The 17,832-nt window shown below is 52.5% G+C and overlaps 1 protein-coding gene across 2 annotated transcripts; it reads right to left on the bottom strand.

Moving 5' to 3' along the window:
• Positions 1 to 340: 340 nt before the first annotated feature.
• Positions 341 to 5,142, bottom strand: SIX3 (SIX homeobox 3). 2 transcript variants are annotated; one of them, XM_075750091.1, is made up of 3 exons: positions 4,248 to 5,142; positions 1,701 to 1,860; positions 1,052 to 1,279 (listed from the first exon to the last, which is right to left on the bottom strand). In XM_075750091.1, exons 1-3 carry the CDS (start codon positions 5,006 to 5,008, stop codon positions 1,178 to 1,180), a joined length of 1,023 nt encoding a protein of 340 aa, XP_075606206.1. In that variant the 5' UTR covers positions 5,009 to 5,142; the 3' UTR covers positions 1,052 to 1,177. The 2 variants fall into 2 exon arrangements, with proteins under 2 accessions (XP_075606205.1, XP_075606206.1); XM_075750090.1 differs by having other exon boundaries at positions 341 to 1,860.
• Between the last annotated feature and the right edge of the window lie 12,690 nt (positions 5,143 to 17,832).

Raw genomic sequence — 17,832 nt, forward strand, 5'->3', positions numbered from 1 at the left:
GAGTACACAAAAAAAGGACCGGAGGGTGGGAAAACGCTGGAGCCCGCGGTGGCGGAGGGGACCCGGAGGGACACGGCCGTGCCCCGCGCCCCGCGCCGCCGCCGCTATTGCAGCCCCCGTGTCCCCGCTGCCGCCCGCAGCCTCCGCGCAGGGTCGCTCCGTTCCCCCAAAATCCCTCCGGGGTGTCCCGCCGAGCCGGGGAAGGCGGGGGACGCCGGCGGCGCAGGGGCCGCGCAGCACTGCGCGCCCCGCGGGACCGCGGCGGGGCAGGACGCGGGGCGAGGCGACCACGGGGAGGGCGTGTTTTTCCGTGGCGGACAAAAACACCAACATCGCTGGATAGATAAGAAAATGGAATACTGTATTTGATTTAGAAAGTTTGTACATATAGATAAACACGCAGTTAAGGAAACAATAGTTTAAGCGTCCTACGTGGAGTTTAAGAAGAGACCCCCCAAAGCTGCTATGAAATACTCAAAATAGCTTTTGCATAAGATAACTACAGTTGCACCCTAAGCTTTTTTTTTTTTCTTTTTCTTTTTTTTTTTTTTCTATCGCTGAGGTCCCTTTTGAAAACCTAGCACGTCAGATCTTGACAGCTAAGTTTGTGCAAGGAACACCGAGTCAAGGAAAATAAAAAGGAGAGAGAGAGAAAAGGTGGGAGGGAGATAGACGGGGGGGGGGGGATGGGGAGAAAGAAAGAGTAGGGCAAATATCATATACAAGCATTTCTACACATATATTACAAACTGGGAAAATGACCGCATCATTAAGATATACATAATTCATATAAAATTTTGAAATAAAAATAAAAATCTGTTACAGTCATAACTATTCTTTTTCCACATTTATAACCAGTACCCACACAGGCAGTGACAGAAGTGTAGAAAAAAAGGTGCTTACGAATAAAATGATTGTCTGCTGAACAAAAAAACAGAAAATTGCATCTTGGCTGGACCATCACTTGGACTTAAAAAAAAAAAAAGCAAAACAAAAAACAGAGAGAAAGGGAGAGGGAAAGAGAAAGAGAGAGAAATAGGACCAACAAAAAGGCGATAAACATTTGTTATTTCCCTCTTCAAGGAGTTCCTTTTTAATTTTTTTTTTATTTTTGCTTTTTGTACAAATTCGATCGGAGTTTGCGTTTGTTTGTCTGTTTTCTGTTTGTTTTCCTTTACTATAGAGAATATTTTTTCCCAGATACAAATTTAATCATCATCATCATGCAAGTGGGTGAAATGCGTCCATGGAAAAGCGCAAAGGAGAAATCGTGCTTGTCCTAAAAAGAATACAATTGTCACTTTTGCTTTGTCTTTTTTTGTCTTTTTTTTTCTTTTTATATATATAATAATTATTATTTCTCGCCCCCCCACCCCCCCACCCCCCCCGCTGCAGCACCAGCGTTTGTGACTGTTGCAGTTTTAGCTCCATCTCTTGGTGGTGGTGTTGGCTGACGGTGGTGGTGGTGGATTCTCTGATCCCTGTCTGTTTGTTTGCTATTATGTTTGGGTCGGGTTTGGCCTTTTCTTTCCTCCTGGCTGTGTGTGTGCGTGCATGCGTGTGTGTGTCCTGATTCTAGGTTGCCTCGGTTTGTTTTGCTCGGGTCGGGGAGAGGGTGCTTGGCTGTTTGGATTTGGATTTTTTGTTTGTTTGTTTGTTTTCCGATATCATACATCACATTCCGAGTCGCTGGAGGTTACCGAGAGGATGGAGGTGCCCGTCTCGGCTCTTTCTGTCAAACTGGAGACGCTGGTGGTCGGGCTGGCCGCCGTGGACGGAGACTCGGCCGAGCTGTGTGTCGGGCAGCCGGGCTCTGCCAGCGACCGCATGCCGCTCTGTCCTATCGCCTGGTGCTGGAGCCTGCATCGCGCCGGGAGACAAAACAACAGCACAGCCCCTCTGAGACACCGGCCGCCGCCGCCGCCGCGGGGACGGCGCCCGCCCAACCCCGCGAACGCCCGGGGACAGCCGCGGCCCCAGCCCGGAGCGCACCCCCGGCCCGGCCCGGCCCGGCCCGGCCCGGCCCGGCCGCCTTCCCGCGGAGCCCGCGGCGCCCGGGAGCGGCGGCGGTCGGCAGGGCCAAGCCATGCGCCCGGGCCGCGCTGCGCCCACCGCGGGAACGGCCGGGGCCGGCCCCGGGGCTTCCCCGAGCCGCCGGGACAAGCCACCTCGGGGGGGAACGGCACCCAGCGCAAACACAAATAGGGGGGTCGCGGTTGGAAAGGGGACGGGGAGGGGGGCAGAGAAGCGGTTTCCTGCCCCGTGGCTTGAAAAACAGGAGCAGCGCCTTCCCTCTCCCCGGATAGCCGTTCATCCCCGCCGCACCGCGGGCCTAGGATAAAACCAGGTCTGCGTGAGCCCCGGAAAGACACTCGGCCACCGCGGAAAGCTGCCGGGACCGGTCTGTAGCGGGAAAGAATCGTACAGGATTCTCATTTTGTGCTCTGGCGAATATCCGTCTAAATATTTTCCAGAGGACAGATAAATACTCTGGGTTCTGTGGCGGGATTGGAGGAAGGTCCTGTCCGGGGAGGCATCGCTACCAACAAAATATAAAAGGGCGATTGTGGAACACAGCGCTTCGCTCGAAATTTAAGACCCTTTTCCATCTGAAAGCCAAGATTAGCTTTAAAGTGCTGGTCCTTTCAGCGTCGACACTTAAGGGTACATTGCCGTTGAACATTTTTTTTTTTTTTTAAAGGCAATAAATAATTTTTAGGTTGCCTAGCGTGCTGTGAATATTCCTGTGCGCCCGTTTATTCCGCTCGAAACCCAAAGAAAGCCTGATTCAAGGATAAGAGCTAAAAGTCCTGGAGTGAGCAGCCAGCCACAACCTCTAGCATTGCCAGTGTGAATCAAAATAAACTCTTCGCTCAACTGCTTCTCACCGGGGTATTTTCTATTTAACTGCCTGCAAAGAACAGAAAAATGTAGCCTGTTTATTCTACATTTCCCATTATTTTAAGTTGTCTAATTTCAGCGTCTTTGATTTTTCTGCCATTTACAATTCCTGGTGCATTCATCTGCTGTCAACAGCATTGAGTCAACAAAAGCATCCGTAGGCAACTTCTGTTTATTTACAGTTCTAAGCCGATCTGTTTTCCATTTAATGGAAATTAAATGGCGAGGCACTTTTAGGTTGCATTTCTCCTACAGAATCTTGAATCAATAGCACCAGTGCTATAATTAGGAGGAATTTAAGAGACACCATTTACAAGAACAAGAAGTTTTGTTTACACGCTTACAGTGGTAGCTAAACTTAAATTAAAATAAAAATAGCGTGTCAAGCTGGATTAAGGGTCCATTTTCATTTGTAAAATAACTTTTACGGAGGGTGACCAGGAAAAAAAAAAAGGGGAAAAGAAAAAAGAAAAGAAAGAAGGATGCATCGCTTTTATCATGGTAAAACAGAAATTAAAAAAAAAAAAAAAAAGACTCCGAGAGACACGCAAATAAATGCAAGGGTAAATGCACAGGAAACACAGGACCGGAGGGCCAGGTCGCCATGTGGTGTAAACAGAGGCGTGGGGATCGGGAAAAAAAGAGATTTCCCGATCTCCTAAAGGCTTTTCTCCCTTTTTTGCCTGAGCCAAACAGCTCTGCTATGTGCGTGTGCCGGTCCGGCCGCGCATGCAGAGGAGCACGAACAATTGGAGCGGAGCCGCCCGCTCTGCAGAAACCCGCTCTGAATCGCACCGCCCGCCTCGGCCCTTCGGCGGGGGGAACCGCGCCAGAGCCCGGCCAGACGCAGATCCCGACAAGCCGAGAGCACAACCGGAGCCCGCCGACCCCGGGTCGCGGGGTTTCCCGTCCCCCGTGGCAGCCGCTGCGAGGAGGGAGGCAGGAAGAGCCGGACTCTGCCCCCTCCGCGGCCGCTGCCCCCCGCGCCCGCACATACACACACACACAGGCGCGTACGGAGCTGCCCACGCCCGCGGGTGAGCCCCAGCCCTGCCCGCACCCCAGGAGCCCGTGGGGAGCCGGGACAGGGGTCGGGGCGCGCCAGGCAACTTTGAGCCGTGCCTGCCCCCCGCCGCATCCCTGCGGCTGCCGGGAGAAGACCTACCCGCCCGGCGGGGGGACCGATTTCTGCCGGTGGCGGTGGTGGAGAGGAGGAGGAACGGAGAGGCAGAGGCGCGCTGCCGGCCGGGCGGTCGCCGCGCCGTGGTGCGGAGCGCGGCCGCCCGCGGGGCCCCGCCGCCCACCTCGCCCCCCGCCCCGGAGCGGAGCCCCGCAGCCCCACTGACCTGTTTTTAGCCGCCGCTGCTCTGTCTCTTTGCCTTCGGTTTTTGAACCAGTTGCCTACTTGCGTGGGGGTGAGCCCCGTGGCCTGAGCCAGTTCCCTTTTCTTGCTGGGGTTGGGGTAAGGGTCCTGCAGGTACCACTCCCTCAGGAGGCTGCGAGTCCTCTCCTTGAAGCAGTGCGTCTTCTGCTCGCCATCCCAAATGGTCCTGGGCAGCGGAAACTTCTTCCTCACCCTGTATTTATCAACCGGCCCCAGCGGACGACCCCTTAGCTTCTCGGCCTCCTGGTAGTGCGCTTCGAGCCACATGGCCTGCAACTTGCCGTGGGACTCCTTGGTGAATTTGTGGTTCTCCAGGATGTGGTAGAGGTCTCGGAAGTTGCCCGTGTGGAAGGCCACCACCGCCCGGGCTCGGAGGATGGACTCGTGCTTGTTGATGGCCTCGCATGCCCCCGGCGCCACCGGCAGCGACCAGAGGAACCTCCCCAGCCTCTCTATGTCTCCAGTCTCCTCCAGCGTCTCGCAGACGCTGGCCACTTGCTCCGGGGAGAAGTTGAGTGTGGGCAGCTGAAACATTGACAACTCTTCGTGGGGTGCCCGGGAGCTGCCGCCTCCACCGCCGCCGGCACCGGGGCTGCAGCCCGAGCCGCTGCCGCTGCCGCCGCCGCCGCTGGCGAGAAGGAGGGAGCGGTGGTGCGGGTCGGCGGCGAAGTTTGGCAAGAAGAAATGGGTGGGATAAAGCTCTAGCGGGGACCTGAACACCATGGGATGACCGGGGAGAGGGGGAGATAAATCAAGGAGAAAAGAAAGAAGGGGAGGAAGAAGGGAGGAAAGGGCACACGCACCGCGCACGCATCCACACCCGCACACGCACACACAGCCACATAGAGGCACGGGGGCACACACACTCACACGCACACGCGGACACACGCACTCGCGCGCGCACACACACACACACACGCACGCACTCACACACACCCGGCCCCACGCCGCCGCCGAGTCAGGATTCAGTGATTCAACAGCAATCGCCCTAATGACAACAGCCTCATAATATCTCCCCTAAATCCACAGTGAGTGCAGCGCTGAAACATTTTGTTTCGCTTTTCTATTGGTCTTCCGAGTGTCGTTGTGGCGTTGCCATGGCAGCCCCTGCCAATCACTGTCAGCCCTGCCAATCATTACGGAGTACGTAAGGAAGGTTTTTACCACTTCGCCCAAATGCACGGGGGGGAGGGAAGCGGGGCGGTTGGTGGAAAAGCCTGGTTGTTTTTTGTTAGTTTTTTTTTTTTCCTTAATCTTTGCAACTCCTAATCTCAGCACTTCCCCTTCTCCCTGTCTCTCCCCCCTCCCTCTCCACACCCCTCCTAAATAAGGGATCAAATAATGCGAAAAGCAGTGTGCACATATTTGTTGAATGGGATGAGCAATTAGAGGGTGGAATATTATTGTGATCTTAACGAGCCTCGTTAAAGCTAAAGGAGATATGGGGGGAAAGTAAATGGGCCAGGCTGGGATACACGTTCGGATAAAGGGCTCCTAACTGAGACAATTTACACATGATTTGCACGTAGTTTCACTTCATTCTGCCTATCTGAGCACTAATAGTGCCGGGGAAGAAAAGAAAGATGAGATCATTAGACCCATCCTCACGCCGGTGACCCTCCCAGAAGCAGGCACATACAGTACAGCCTGGGTTTAGCCCTGGTTCCCCGAAGAGTCCCTCTCCTCTGCTCCTCTCTCCCGCTCCCTGCTCCTCTCCGCGGAAGGAGGAATCGGCTGCTCGCGAAGTTCCGCGGCGGCTTGGCCGAGAGCCGCGCAGGGCGCCCAGCCCGGACCCGCTCCGGCCGCCCCGGCTCCGCGCCCGGCTCCGGCGGCGCCCCGCTTGCTGCCTCCCCCGTCCCACGCCTAGGTTCCCCCGCCCTCCCGCTCCTTCTCGCCTTCCCTTTCCCTCTGCTTTCTCTTCCCTCTCTCCACTTTGTTTTTCTTTCGTTCTGGCTTTCCTCCTCCCACTCGCCTCACATCCCCTCTCCCCTTCCTTTCTCCGGAGCCCGAGGACCCTTAGAGCCAGGTCCTCACCCCCAAACCCGCCGCGGCTTTACACCGCACCTCTCCTTTTCCCCGCAATTTCTGCCCGAACTTGCAGGGCTTCTGTGCGGGGAGGAGGAAAGGGAGGCGAGGAAAAGCGGGTTTGAACCCAGATTTTTTTTTTTCTTTTTCTTTCCTTTTTTTTTTTTTTTTTTTTTTTTTTTTTAAATTGGGAGCAAGGAAAATCTCCGTGGTGGTTTGAGTCCATCCCTCAGTAAGACCTAGCTGGGTCGCCAGACCTTGCGACCATGCAACTATATTTATTATTAGGTATGTTGCTTTTAAGAAGATTTAATCAGCATCTTGAGCTGGTAACTCTTTTGTTTAGTTTCTGTAGCTATGGAAGTGTGATTTACAGAGATTTGTACGGGTCATGGACATCTTTCCAGACTTACTGTGTATATTTAGACAGGACTTTGCTTGGTGTTAAAAAGTGTATATTTTGAATAGGTTCACACACAGTAGCAAACAATACCGACATTGTAAAGGCATGTACAACGAGTATTGAAACGCAGCATCCAGACTTCAACTAATCTGCCCTCAATAAAGCTGAAATAATTATCCTAAGCCGCCTTTCTAGAAGAAAAATCATTGAGGAATTCAAAACTTTTTTAAAGATCTTTTCTGCATTCCGATGGAGATCGAGGGGTGAGGCTTGGAGCCCAAACTACTTTCAGACATCAATGGAGGGAAGGAGGGGGGGGAAGAGAGATATTACAATTAAAATGTGAAAACATAGCGTGACTTGCCCTATCCGAAGGATAATAATAATACTGCTATGGGTGGTAGAAGTTCTTTAGCTGGGCTCCAAACTGGTTGTGATCCTTTCACAGCGCACTCCTCGTGAAATAATTCCAAGTGGCAGATGAATAGGTCCAGTTGGAAGAGCTGCTGGACTGGAAGAAGCTCGCTGTATTACACATTCATCTGATTTCCACTAAACTGTCATCGGTGAGCTACATGGCTTCATAGTCCTAATGGAAATAACTCGCCCTCTTAATTTTTAGTGATCTGCTTAAACACTTCTATTAACAGACTTGGGGAAAACTTTTTCCCCCCTCCCTCCCTCCCTCCCTCCCTCCCTCCCTCCCTAGCTCATATTTCCAGTTGTACAGCTAAGGATGGAAAGAGACTTCTCAGCCCCTCTACAAATCGACTTGGCGGTATTAATTGGACAACAATATGTTTAGCCAAAGATTTTAATACACACACAAAATCTTTCTCTTTGTAATCCTTTCCTTTTATGTAAAGGATTACAGAGGGGAGGGTGGGGGGAATTCCTGCGGGAGTTTCTTAATATTTTATTCCATTTTTCTTTAAGCTGCAAATTAAACTACCTTAAAATGTATTTCCAGAATAAAATCCAAACTGGGCTTTTGTGTGCGTGTGTGTGTGTGTGTTAATCTCTCTGACGATCATATACTGGTCGTTCGCCTATAGGTTGCGTCCCTCTGTTAGGATTCCTGATGAACCTTGCAAAGCTTCAATATATGTTATGTTATGTTGTGTTATGTTATGTTATGCTATGTTTCTTTCTTTCTCGCTTTCTCGCTTTCTTTCGCCATATGAAACATATAACAATAGCATTTACGGTGAAAATCTTGCTTCCAAAATGCCCTTCTGCAGGGCGTTCCAATGCCTATATCTACTCCGTGTGCGTGTGCCTGTGTGTTTAAAGCCGAAGAACCCCACAACCCCGATGTGCCTATCAGCTGATACCGAGCTCTCGCCGAAGCCCGCTCTGCTCTCTGCGCCCGCGGACGCCCAGCACAAGAGCTCCGCCGCCTCTTGGCGCGGCTCGCCAGCCTGAGTCACCAGGGCGCGGTGGTCGTCAGCCAGACCTAGGGAAGCGGATCCGGTGCTTGCCCATCCCGGCCCGGGATTCAGCGCTCCCCTAAGCCTGTTAGGGACACACTCTCATGTCCTGAAATGTGCAAGCAGATAATTGTTGGCGCTCCAGCTTTGTGTGAGGAGGCCAGGGTGTAAATGGCTTTTAATGACTGCAGCTGCTGGCTGCAAACTGTCAATGGGATCGGCTAATGCCGAGCCCGGACCCGCCGGGCGCCGAGCCGCAGCCGGGCGGGCGCAGCCGCGGGCCCCCGTCGCCGGTAAAGCGGAGCGGCGCGCGCAGCGGGACGCCCAGCCGGGCGCGGAACCGGGCGCGGAACCGGGCGCGGCCGGCGGCAGCGGGAGCGGGAGCACGGCGGCGGACGGGGCTGGGCAGAGGCTGCCCTCTCGGCTGGGAAAATCCTTTCCGGACCCTGTAAGTTTGTTACGGGCAGGCGCAGGTCCCGCGGGAGAGCGCCCCGGGGGTGCGCTGCCTCGGCCCCCCCCCCCTCCCTCCAGCCCTTCCCCACCCCCGCGCTGGGGCTCGGGGGTCCGAGCAGGGCAGGCGGGGTGGCAGGCGGGGTCCCCCCCTCGCTGCCGATGGCCATCTTCTCCTGGCTGGGGAACCTGCCGCCCGTTTCCAGTCAATCTTACTTCATCCCACATGATTCATTGTTTTAGCTGCTAGACTGACATGTGGCTCTGCAGGGCAGGGGAGCAACACCCACCCCCCCCCCCAAAAAAAAAAAAAAAAAAAAGGCCTCCCCCTAAATAAACCAGGACAAGCCTGTGCTCGCTTCTGGAGGGAGCCCTGCGAAGTTGTGTGCGTGTGTGCATGTGTGTGCGTGTGTGTGTGCCGGGCTGCCAACCTGGAGGACTTTTCCGGCGAGAGGAAGGGAAGCAGAGAGGGAAGCTCTTTTATTTCACCGCTTGTTTTGATGGTCGCTCCCAGGAGGCTGTGATTTTCTGCTGCCTAGTTAGTGCCCCTTAATCCTGACTCGGGAGTGACTCAGTCGACGCTTGCAAAGGCTGATTATTTTTTTATCGGGGGAGGCAGGGATTCAGACGGGGCTGGGGCGTAGCGGTCGAGGTAGCAGCGAGCGGAAAACGCAGCACCGCGGCCGTGGGGAGGGGGAAGGCGAGGGGGGAGAGAGGTAGAGCCCGGGGCAGGTAAAGGAGAACCCAACGCGTTGGTCTTGTTAGGCTCTTTATTATTATTATTATTATTATTACTACGATTTAATTGAATTTTTGTCAGCATTCAGTGGCAGGCGCTGACAATTTTGCACCGATGCTGTCTTTACAAACACATCTATCGCCCTCCTTCTTTCCCTCTTTCTCTCTCTTTCTTCCTCTGCCTCTCTTTTTAGTCACGATTTCCCGAGATAAATGAATGCGCATTTGATGGGTGTGTAAGATGTGGCCCATCCGGCTCCCGTAATACAGCCCTGTTGATGCGATGTGTGCTGTACCGGTCGTGCTAAGAAACAAGTGGGCAAGTGATTTTTTTTTTTTTTTTTTTTTTTTTTTTTTTTTACGGTTTGGATTGGTTTAAGAAACCGAGGGGGGTATTTTATTACTGGTCCAAAATAGTGCTCCAGCTTCCAAGTTAAACTTTTGGAGACACGTCCTCCCCCCTTACTTTATTTTGCGTAAACACAGAGGCTGGAGGGAGAAAACGTGAGGTGGGGTGGTTTTTTCTGGTTTGTGGGTTTGTTTTTTGGAATTTTTTTGGTTGGGTTGGTGGTTGGGGTTTTTTGTTTGTTTGTTTTGGGTTTGTTTTTGGTGGTGTTTTTTTTTTTTTTTTTTTTTTTTTTTTTTTTTTTTTTTTGAAAGGAAGGAGAAAAGGAGCGCAGCTCGCCTCAGCGGCGAGATGCCGGCTTGGGAAGCAGCAAACTTTCCCGAGGAAGCGATAGAGCTGCAGCCGCCGCCCGGCTGGGCTGCTTCCCCGCATCCCTCCGGATCCGCTGGCAGCTCCCGCCAGCCGAAAGTTACCTGCTCTGCAGCAGCAGCAGCAGCCGTGCAGTCGCTTGCTCCTGAATTAAACACAACTCTTAATGATGTAGCATTATCAACAAGGGACACTTGATTGACTGATCTAGGTATGATATATGTGCTGGGCGTCTAAATTAAATATTAAGTGAAATACTTAGCTCTAATTAGAAATCGTAACCTAGCAATGAAAACTTGAAGAAACAATTTGCGGGGGGAGGAGGGGACAGCCTTTAAACGCGGCAGCGAGGAAAGCAGCGGTGATGTGTACAGAGGCTGACATATTAGCAACAAGCAGCAACTTTGAAATGATTGACGTATCATTAAAGCCATCAGGCTGATTTTAATAATTCTTCAAGGGGAAAAAAAAAAAAAAGAGAGAAGAAAAAGCGAGGAACCTTTCAGACAAGTTATTTATTTACCAGCGCATTAAACCCGGGAGAAACATAATTAGACTGGGGAAAAACGAGGGAAGGTGGGGGTAATCTGTCGACGAATTTAACAAACAAACGTCCGAAAAGCAACGACCATCCAGCTCGGGGCTTCTCTGCGAGATAGAGTTGTCGGAGCTAGATGCCTTCTCCCCCGAGTGTGCCTTCCCGAGGTAAACAAGCACACAGTTGCCTCAACTTTCTCCTTAAGCACAAAGTTCCTGGTGCGACGGAAAATTTGAATATTTTATCAGTCTCTTGTAGTGACCCTCATTAGGTGGGCATCCTGCTAAGGCCCTGGCGTTACAAGAAAGCTGCCCAATCAGAGCATTTGCACGCCTTGTTAGCGATGGTTAATGAAGCTTCCCCATGCACTCAAAGAAAGGCCCCCTCGATGTAGATTTACCTTATGTCAACTCGTTACTTCTAATGAATCGCATCAAAATTCTTCCCTGAATGGGGCCGAGGCGCCCGGACCGGGATCCCCTCCCCGCCCGGCGGAGCCCACCCCTGCCACCGCCGGCACTTTAGCGGAGCATCCGAGACCGAGGTGACGAGGCGCAGTTTGGCGGCGGGGAGGGGGACAAGAGGCCGAGGGAGGGGACGGAGCGTGCGGCCAGCAGCGGCGGGGGCACCGCAGTCCGGGGGGGGGGGGGGCAGGGGGGCAGCCCGGCTCCCGGCGAGGGCAGCGACTGCGGAGGCTTCGCCGCCGGCAGGTAGACGTTTGCTCTTCGCCTCTAATTTCCAGGCTCCCCCCCCCCCCCCCCCCCGCCCCCCACCTCCCTGTCCCTCCGGGCTAGCATTTTAAAATCAATTAGTATTTTCAATTCTTGAGGTGAATTATTCAAACAAATGTTTGGGAGACCCTGAGGGAGAATTTGGCCGTGACAAAAGGTTTGATTAGCTTTATTTCCCCCCAAAAGCAACAAAGGCGCAGGGCTGCGAGAACAATCCGCTACATCAGGGCATGTTCAATTAAATGAAAGTCATTAGCTTCGCCGTGAAAGCACTACCTTTAAAATCAGATGGGGCGGGCGGGAAGAGGGGGGGTACTCTGATAATTGTGGCAGGAGGATTTAACACCCCCCCCCTCCCCCTATACACACAAAGCCCTCCAAAAAAGAAGAAGGAGAAGGGAGAGAGGAAAAAAAAAAAACCCACAACCCAACACTTCACCCTTTGGAAATTTGTGCTCATTCTAAACAATAGGAAGCCCATAATGCAGATTATAACACTCACTGACTCGAATCCATTATCTGCCCTCCACACTGTCTATATATTGATTTCCATATACTTTCTATTGCTCTCAATGACTGAGCAAAGCTCCAGTTAAGAGCCCGCGACACACAGGAGCGCTGCTTGAACTACATCTCACCATTACAAGCCAGAGCCGGTTGTAAACACGAAATGCTCCCCCTTTCCCGGTGTAGCTGTGAACAAGCACACGACACATAACCCCCCCCCCCCCCCCCAAAGAAACGGGCGGCCGGGCAGAGCCGGGGTGCTGCCCCAGGTCCCCCTCCCCCCGCGAGGAGCCCGCGGATGCCCCCGCGGAGGCGCCTCTGGGTGCGCACGCCCGTGTCCGCGGGAGAAATCGTGGGGCCGGTGCGCGGTGCGACCCCCCCCCCCCCGTCCCGAAAGCGCCAGGACGCCTGCGGGGAAGGGGGTCTCGGTTCCCCGCGCACCTCGGGGCGCCGAGCCGGCAGAGGCGGGGAGCTGAGTTCCCCGCCCGTGGCCCTCCGCCTGCAGCCCCTCTCCCCGGCCCTGAGCTCTTAATGAGGGATGACGGTCGTTTCTTTAACTCTGAGACCCAGCAGAGCAGAACTTTTTCAAGGCATGATCCTCCGGACGGTAAGTTTGATATTTGGATTAAGATGACTTCACCACGGGCTCGTGGAGTGTGTGCGTGTGTGTGTGTGTGTGTGTGTGTGTGAGTGACAGAGAGGAGGGCAGGGAGGGAGCGAAGCTCGGCCGAAAGTGGCCATAAAAAAAGAGAGGGTACAACCTGATTTTGGGGAAGTGCTCTGAAAATGGGGTGCGGTGGGAGCGGCCCGGCCCGGAGCGGGAGGCCGCCGGGGCTGAGCCCCGGGAGCGCAGCTGAGGTGCCCCTGCCTCTTCGCAACCTTCCTCTGCAGGGCACCGCTCCAGGCAGAGGGGAGAAGGTACCGAGAGGGTTAAAGTGCCCGGAGAGAAGCAGAAATTTGGAAGCGAGTGTATGTGTTGGGGGGGAGGGGGAGTAAAGCGGTAATTCTGCTGCTATAAGGACCCCAAATAATCCACTCGGAACCTGCATAGATCGGGGAGATCCGGGACAGCGTCTTAAATGGTCACATCTCCTCCCCTCCCTTCCTGTACTTTAATGAAGATTATTAATTTGTTTCGAGGCAGTGCGCTGAGCTGATAAGTCCTCCCCAGCTAATATGTTAAAGTTTAAATACCAGCAGGTGCAAATTCGCTCTACTTAAGGCTATAAAAATAATGCCGAAATTCAAGAGCACAAGAAGTTGGCCTTTGTATTGTGATTTATAAAAGGGAAATTGCGCTATACATAGCCAACTATTTACCAAAAAAAAAAACCAAAAAAAAAAAAAAACCAACCCCAACCCCCAAAGCCCTGAAAGTGCTAAATTCTTCTTAATGATGCCGAAGGTGAAGTTGTTTCATATTGGACAAAATGGGCATTATTCTTTGTCATGTAAATCACCCTTCACTTGACCTCAGGTTAGAGGATAATGTTCATTCTTGGTTCACACTAAAACTTATTTAAATCAGAGAGCCGAAGAATCATTTCACAAAATCCGCGTAATAAAGTGAAGAGGACTTAGGGATCTTCATTCAAAAAACATGGGTTAGGAACGTGTACTTTTTAAAAAAATCGGTATTTGCTGCAAAACTCCAGGATTAGGAGGTTTTTATTTAACAAAGTTATGCTCCTCGGATTTCCTGAGAAAATGTGTATATAATTTCACATAACAAGATTAAAAGAAAGGAAAAGATATGAATCAAAGGAGCTATAGATACACAAAAGACCTCCAAGTAACAATTACTCTACTACATATTTTAAAATAGGAAAAGAAATGAAAAGATATTTAACAATTGGGTAAAACAGAAATGAAGGTTTGATAAAGAAGATGCAGCTTGCGGTGCTATTTCATTCGATAAATATACTTTTGGCGTGGAGTGACAGGATATGTTATTTTGACACAAAATGAAAGCGTTACTGCAGATATAGAGACATAGATATACAGGAAGACAGCTGTATACACTCATTTATAAATTAGTGGGTGCACGTGGAAGGAAATCTGAGCGTCTCTACTTTCCAAAGCGAAGCTGAAAAATATCCCATAGGTGAGGCGCTGGGCTGAGGTAGGTTTAATATTGAAGTGCTAGAGATTATTGGAAATCAAATAAAAATTCGACACGCACTGACCCATTAGAGGATTTAGCAGTGAGGAGGGAGAGATTTTCCAGGGCTTTTGTCGCTAATGTTTCAATGCTAGGCGCTAACTTTAAGAAAAGTGTCAGTAGAATAACAAATTGAGGGCATGAAAGGCCACGGAGAGAAAGCAAGCAAGGATGCTCTTGACTTCTTAGCAGTTGCTTAGAAAGGATCTCGAGCTTAATATGGGGACTCAATCAGCGGAGAGCACAAAGCTGGGGAAAGGGGGAGAGGAAAGTTGGGCTCAGCACGTGCACTTTGGTCAAGTCGCTTGAGTGAGCACTCGAGGGGGAGCTGCGGGCGCGGAGCCTCCCCGCGGCTGCACCCCCTGCCCCCCGCTCCCGGCACCCGGCGGCCACGGCCACCGCCCGCCCGGCCCGGGGCTGCCACCGGGGGCCAGGGGCCGGGGACCGGGCAGCGGGGGGGCACCGGAGGCTGCGTTAGACGGCCAGAATACAGTGCCCCTCCTGCGCCTCTGCGGGAGCGCAGGGACAAGCCGCCCGGCTCGGGACAGGCGCGGGAGATCTGCCGGGCTACCCCGGCACACCGGCGTCCGGGCGGCCGCCGAGATGGATAACCAGATAGAGCATAATTTGCCCCTTTACCGCAGCGCCAGCAGTAGATTTTGTTAAAAGACTCCGTTATCAAACTCGGTCTTTCGGTGAGAAACAGCCGATTTTCAAGCCCGGCTGTAAAGATTTTTAACAGCTTAGCGAATATCACAGATAAGGGGAATCTGGGAGATGCTCCCAGGACATCAGACCTTAATGGGCTTCTTCAGCGGCGGAGGGAGCTCCATTCTGTTCCCTGTGCATATTATACTGCAGACAGGATTCGATATATACTCTATTTAATCTTGCTCTGTGACAGAGCTGTTTAAGTGTATACCATGCCTACATTCTTTGTATCAAGACCAAAAGGATGCATTGTTGAAAGAAAACTATTCAAAATCTTTCATCTGATAGAAACGATCCAGCAACTGTGAGGCAGCTACAGCACAATGGTTCTGTCTACATAATAGGTATCTCATAAAAATACAGCGTGTCATTGCAACAAAAAGTTAAAAGTCTTACATGTATCCATCTTACATATTGCACGAAGTCAATAATATTCTAACCTTGCCTGCACCCCGCCATTAAATGGTACACGGCACTTTAAAATCGAGGGCATTGTGATTGAAATCCCAGTCTCTAGCAGAGAAAGAGGGGAGCAAGGTAAGTTAAGGGAGGACCATTACGGATGTAATGACCTCAGGGTAAATATTCATTAGGAAGAGGAGATTCCTCTTCTAATACCTAGTCTATTTTCTTTGGAATGCAATATCACAGAGTCTAAGGTAGTAGCAAGAACCAAGATTTAAAAGGAGATTATTTCCCAGTGTGTTGGGTCGAGTTCGGGGGATTTTCCCCAGACACTTTCCTCAGGTGGGACTCAAATGCCAAGAATAGGTCTGTTGTGGTTTGTGGGTTGTGTTTTGTTTTGTTTTTTTTTTTTAAATCACCTTTCTCATTTTATTCGGGCGGCTAGAGGAGTTTGTTTCTTGCTTAGCCCCCGGTAGGAGAAAGCAGAAAACATTTAAGCAGCGCGGTTAGCAGCCCTGCTTCTCTCTCTTCCCTTGGTAGGTGCACTTACCCGGCGGAAAGGGAGACTGCACACAACCCCGGGGATAGAGTTTGCTTCCTGAACTACACTTCTCTTTCTGAAGAACAGTAGCTCCGACCTCCAAACCAACTGAGACTGGCGCTTTAAAGAAGCTGCTAACAGCGCTCCCGTGTCTTAACAGGGTCACATAAGAGATTTGAGCTCTTTAATTTCCAGACACAAGGAATTACTCCCTCGGAGCCCCGGTATTTTTTTTTTTTTTTTTTTTAACAAGATAAAAAGGGAAGCTGGGTCCGATTCCCTTATACACACAGAAAGAGGAGGGAAAAGCCGAGCCGGGGCACATCTGGCTGGGGGAGACCGCCCCGTGCTCCTGGCCGTTCTGTTGTCCCCGGCGGGATGGCGGCCGGGGCGGGCGCGGCGCTGCCGGCGGCTCCGGGGGCTGCCGGGGGCTCCGGGGCGCTGCCGGGGGCTCCGGGGGGCTGCCGCCGGCCCGGCCCGCGCCCTCGCCCTGTGCGGCAGCCAACGGGCGCGTCGCCTGGTGCGACCTTCAGGGAGCACATTTCAACTGCTGAACATCGAGAAAAGTGCTTCTCTCGCTCGCAGGCGCCATATTAATGCCGGGAGCTGGGGCTGGGGGAGGGCGGTTTCGCAGTTGGTTTAGTTTTACGCAGTTGTTAATTCAGACTGGACGAGCTCTCGACGGCTCCATAAAACCAAAAAGTACTTTGGGATTCTTCCCCCCCCCCGCCCGTTTCCACTCCCCCCGAGGGGATGCGCTTTGTAATATTGATCCCTGCTCTGGGACTCTACAGAGCATCCTCCCCCTCCCCGCCCGGTGGGGAAGGGAATAGGCGGGGGGCGATCCCTGGGGCTGCGGGATGCCACGGGGGCCCGGCCCGGGACCCCGACACTCGCCTTGCCGGGGGGCCCGGGCACCCCCGGGCAGCGCCTGAGACAGCCCAGCTTCCCCCATCCTGCTGCTTGCCGGGGCGGGGGTGGGAAGACGCCCCAAGCCCGCCTTCCCTCCGCGCATCCCCCGTTTGTGCTGGGGAGGCTGCGAAGAGCAAAATTAAAAGATAGCCCCCCATCTCCGCCCGTGCAAAGTGATTTCCCAAGCTGTGGGTCTGCACTCTGCTGAGGTCTCCGCTCCCCCAGCTCGCACTGAGACCTGCTGCTTAGTCAACGGCGCTGTTTTGTCTTTTCACATCGTCTTTGGTGAGGTTTTTTGTTTGGTTTGGGTTTTTTTTGGTAATGTAACAAAAAAACACCCCCAACTTTTGCAGATGGGCAGAAGTGGACGAAGCAACACCGCGATCGCAGCGGGGACACAGAGAAGTCGGACAGAGCAGCTCCTCCCCGGGGCCGGTGCGGTCCTAAAGGTTCAAGTCCCCCTCAGGATTTCGGAACAAAGGCAGCCCAGCCCAGCCACGCACAAATCTCCATTGTAATCCTGAGCTTTTCCTCCTTTTTTTTTTTTTTTTTTTCTTTGCCCTGTTTTTCAGCCTGCGGATCCTGAAGGTCAGATGGGGAGGTCATGGCTCTGCATCCCCTATAGATAGATTTTGATATTTAGACAGCTATTGCTACTCAATATTAACTTACAGGATAATGGCGAGAGACACCGTATGCGCTGAACCTGTTATTCACGAGTGAGCAGCATCTGTCGAATACAATTCTCGTCTTTTCGCCCTGTTTGGCTATAGCGCGAATCAATAGGGCGAAGGACGTCTTGAGGCTGGGGTGGGGACGGTGAGCAGGACGGCTCTGCGGGGACGCAATGCCAAGTACAGTGTTGAACCTATGCAAGGACTTCAGAGAGCTGAAGTCGAGAGCCAGGTAGGCACAGACCAGCTCTGAGTGAGTGGAGGACCCATTCAAGAGCGGCTGGTGGAAAGCTTCCAGCGCCGGGTTTATTCTAGGGCTTCTGACACTTCACTTTAAACCACGATGAATGCTGCTGAGGTGGAAAGGTCTCCGCTCCGCACATTCACAGCCCGATTTCCCCCTATTTCTGACTGAAAAAAATCGTGGGTTCCGAGTAGATTCGAAATAGAGACTCGGAGTTCACCACTAACCCTCTTGCTGTTTACAGAGCATTCAAGGGAAGGCAAGGTCTTCAGCTGTGGGTAACGTTTTGAGGGAGCACTAAGAATTTCACAGAGCATCCTCTCCTCCGTCTGACCCCAAATCCTTCTCTGCCTTCCACCACC

This window comes from Balearica regulorum, chromosome 3 (assembly GCF_011004875.1).
Source record: "Balearica regulorum gibbericeps isolate bBalReg1 chromosome 3, bBalReg1.pri, whole genome shotgun sequence".
Classification (NCBI taxonomy): Eukaryota; Metazoa; Chordata; class Aves; order Gruiformes; family Gruidae; genus Balearica; species Balearica regulorum.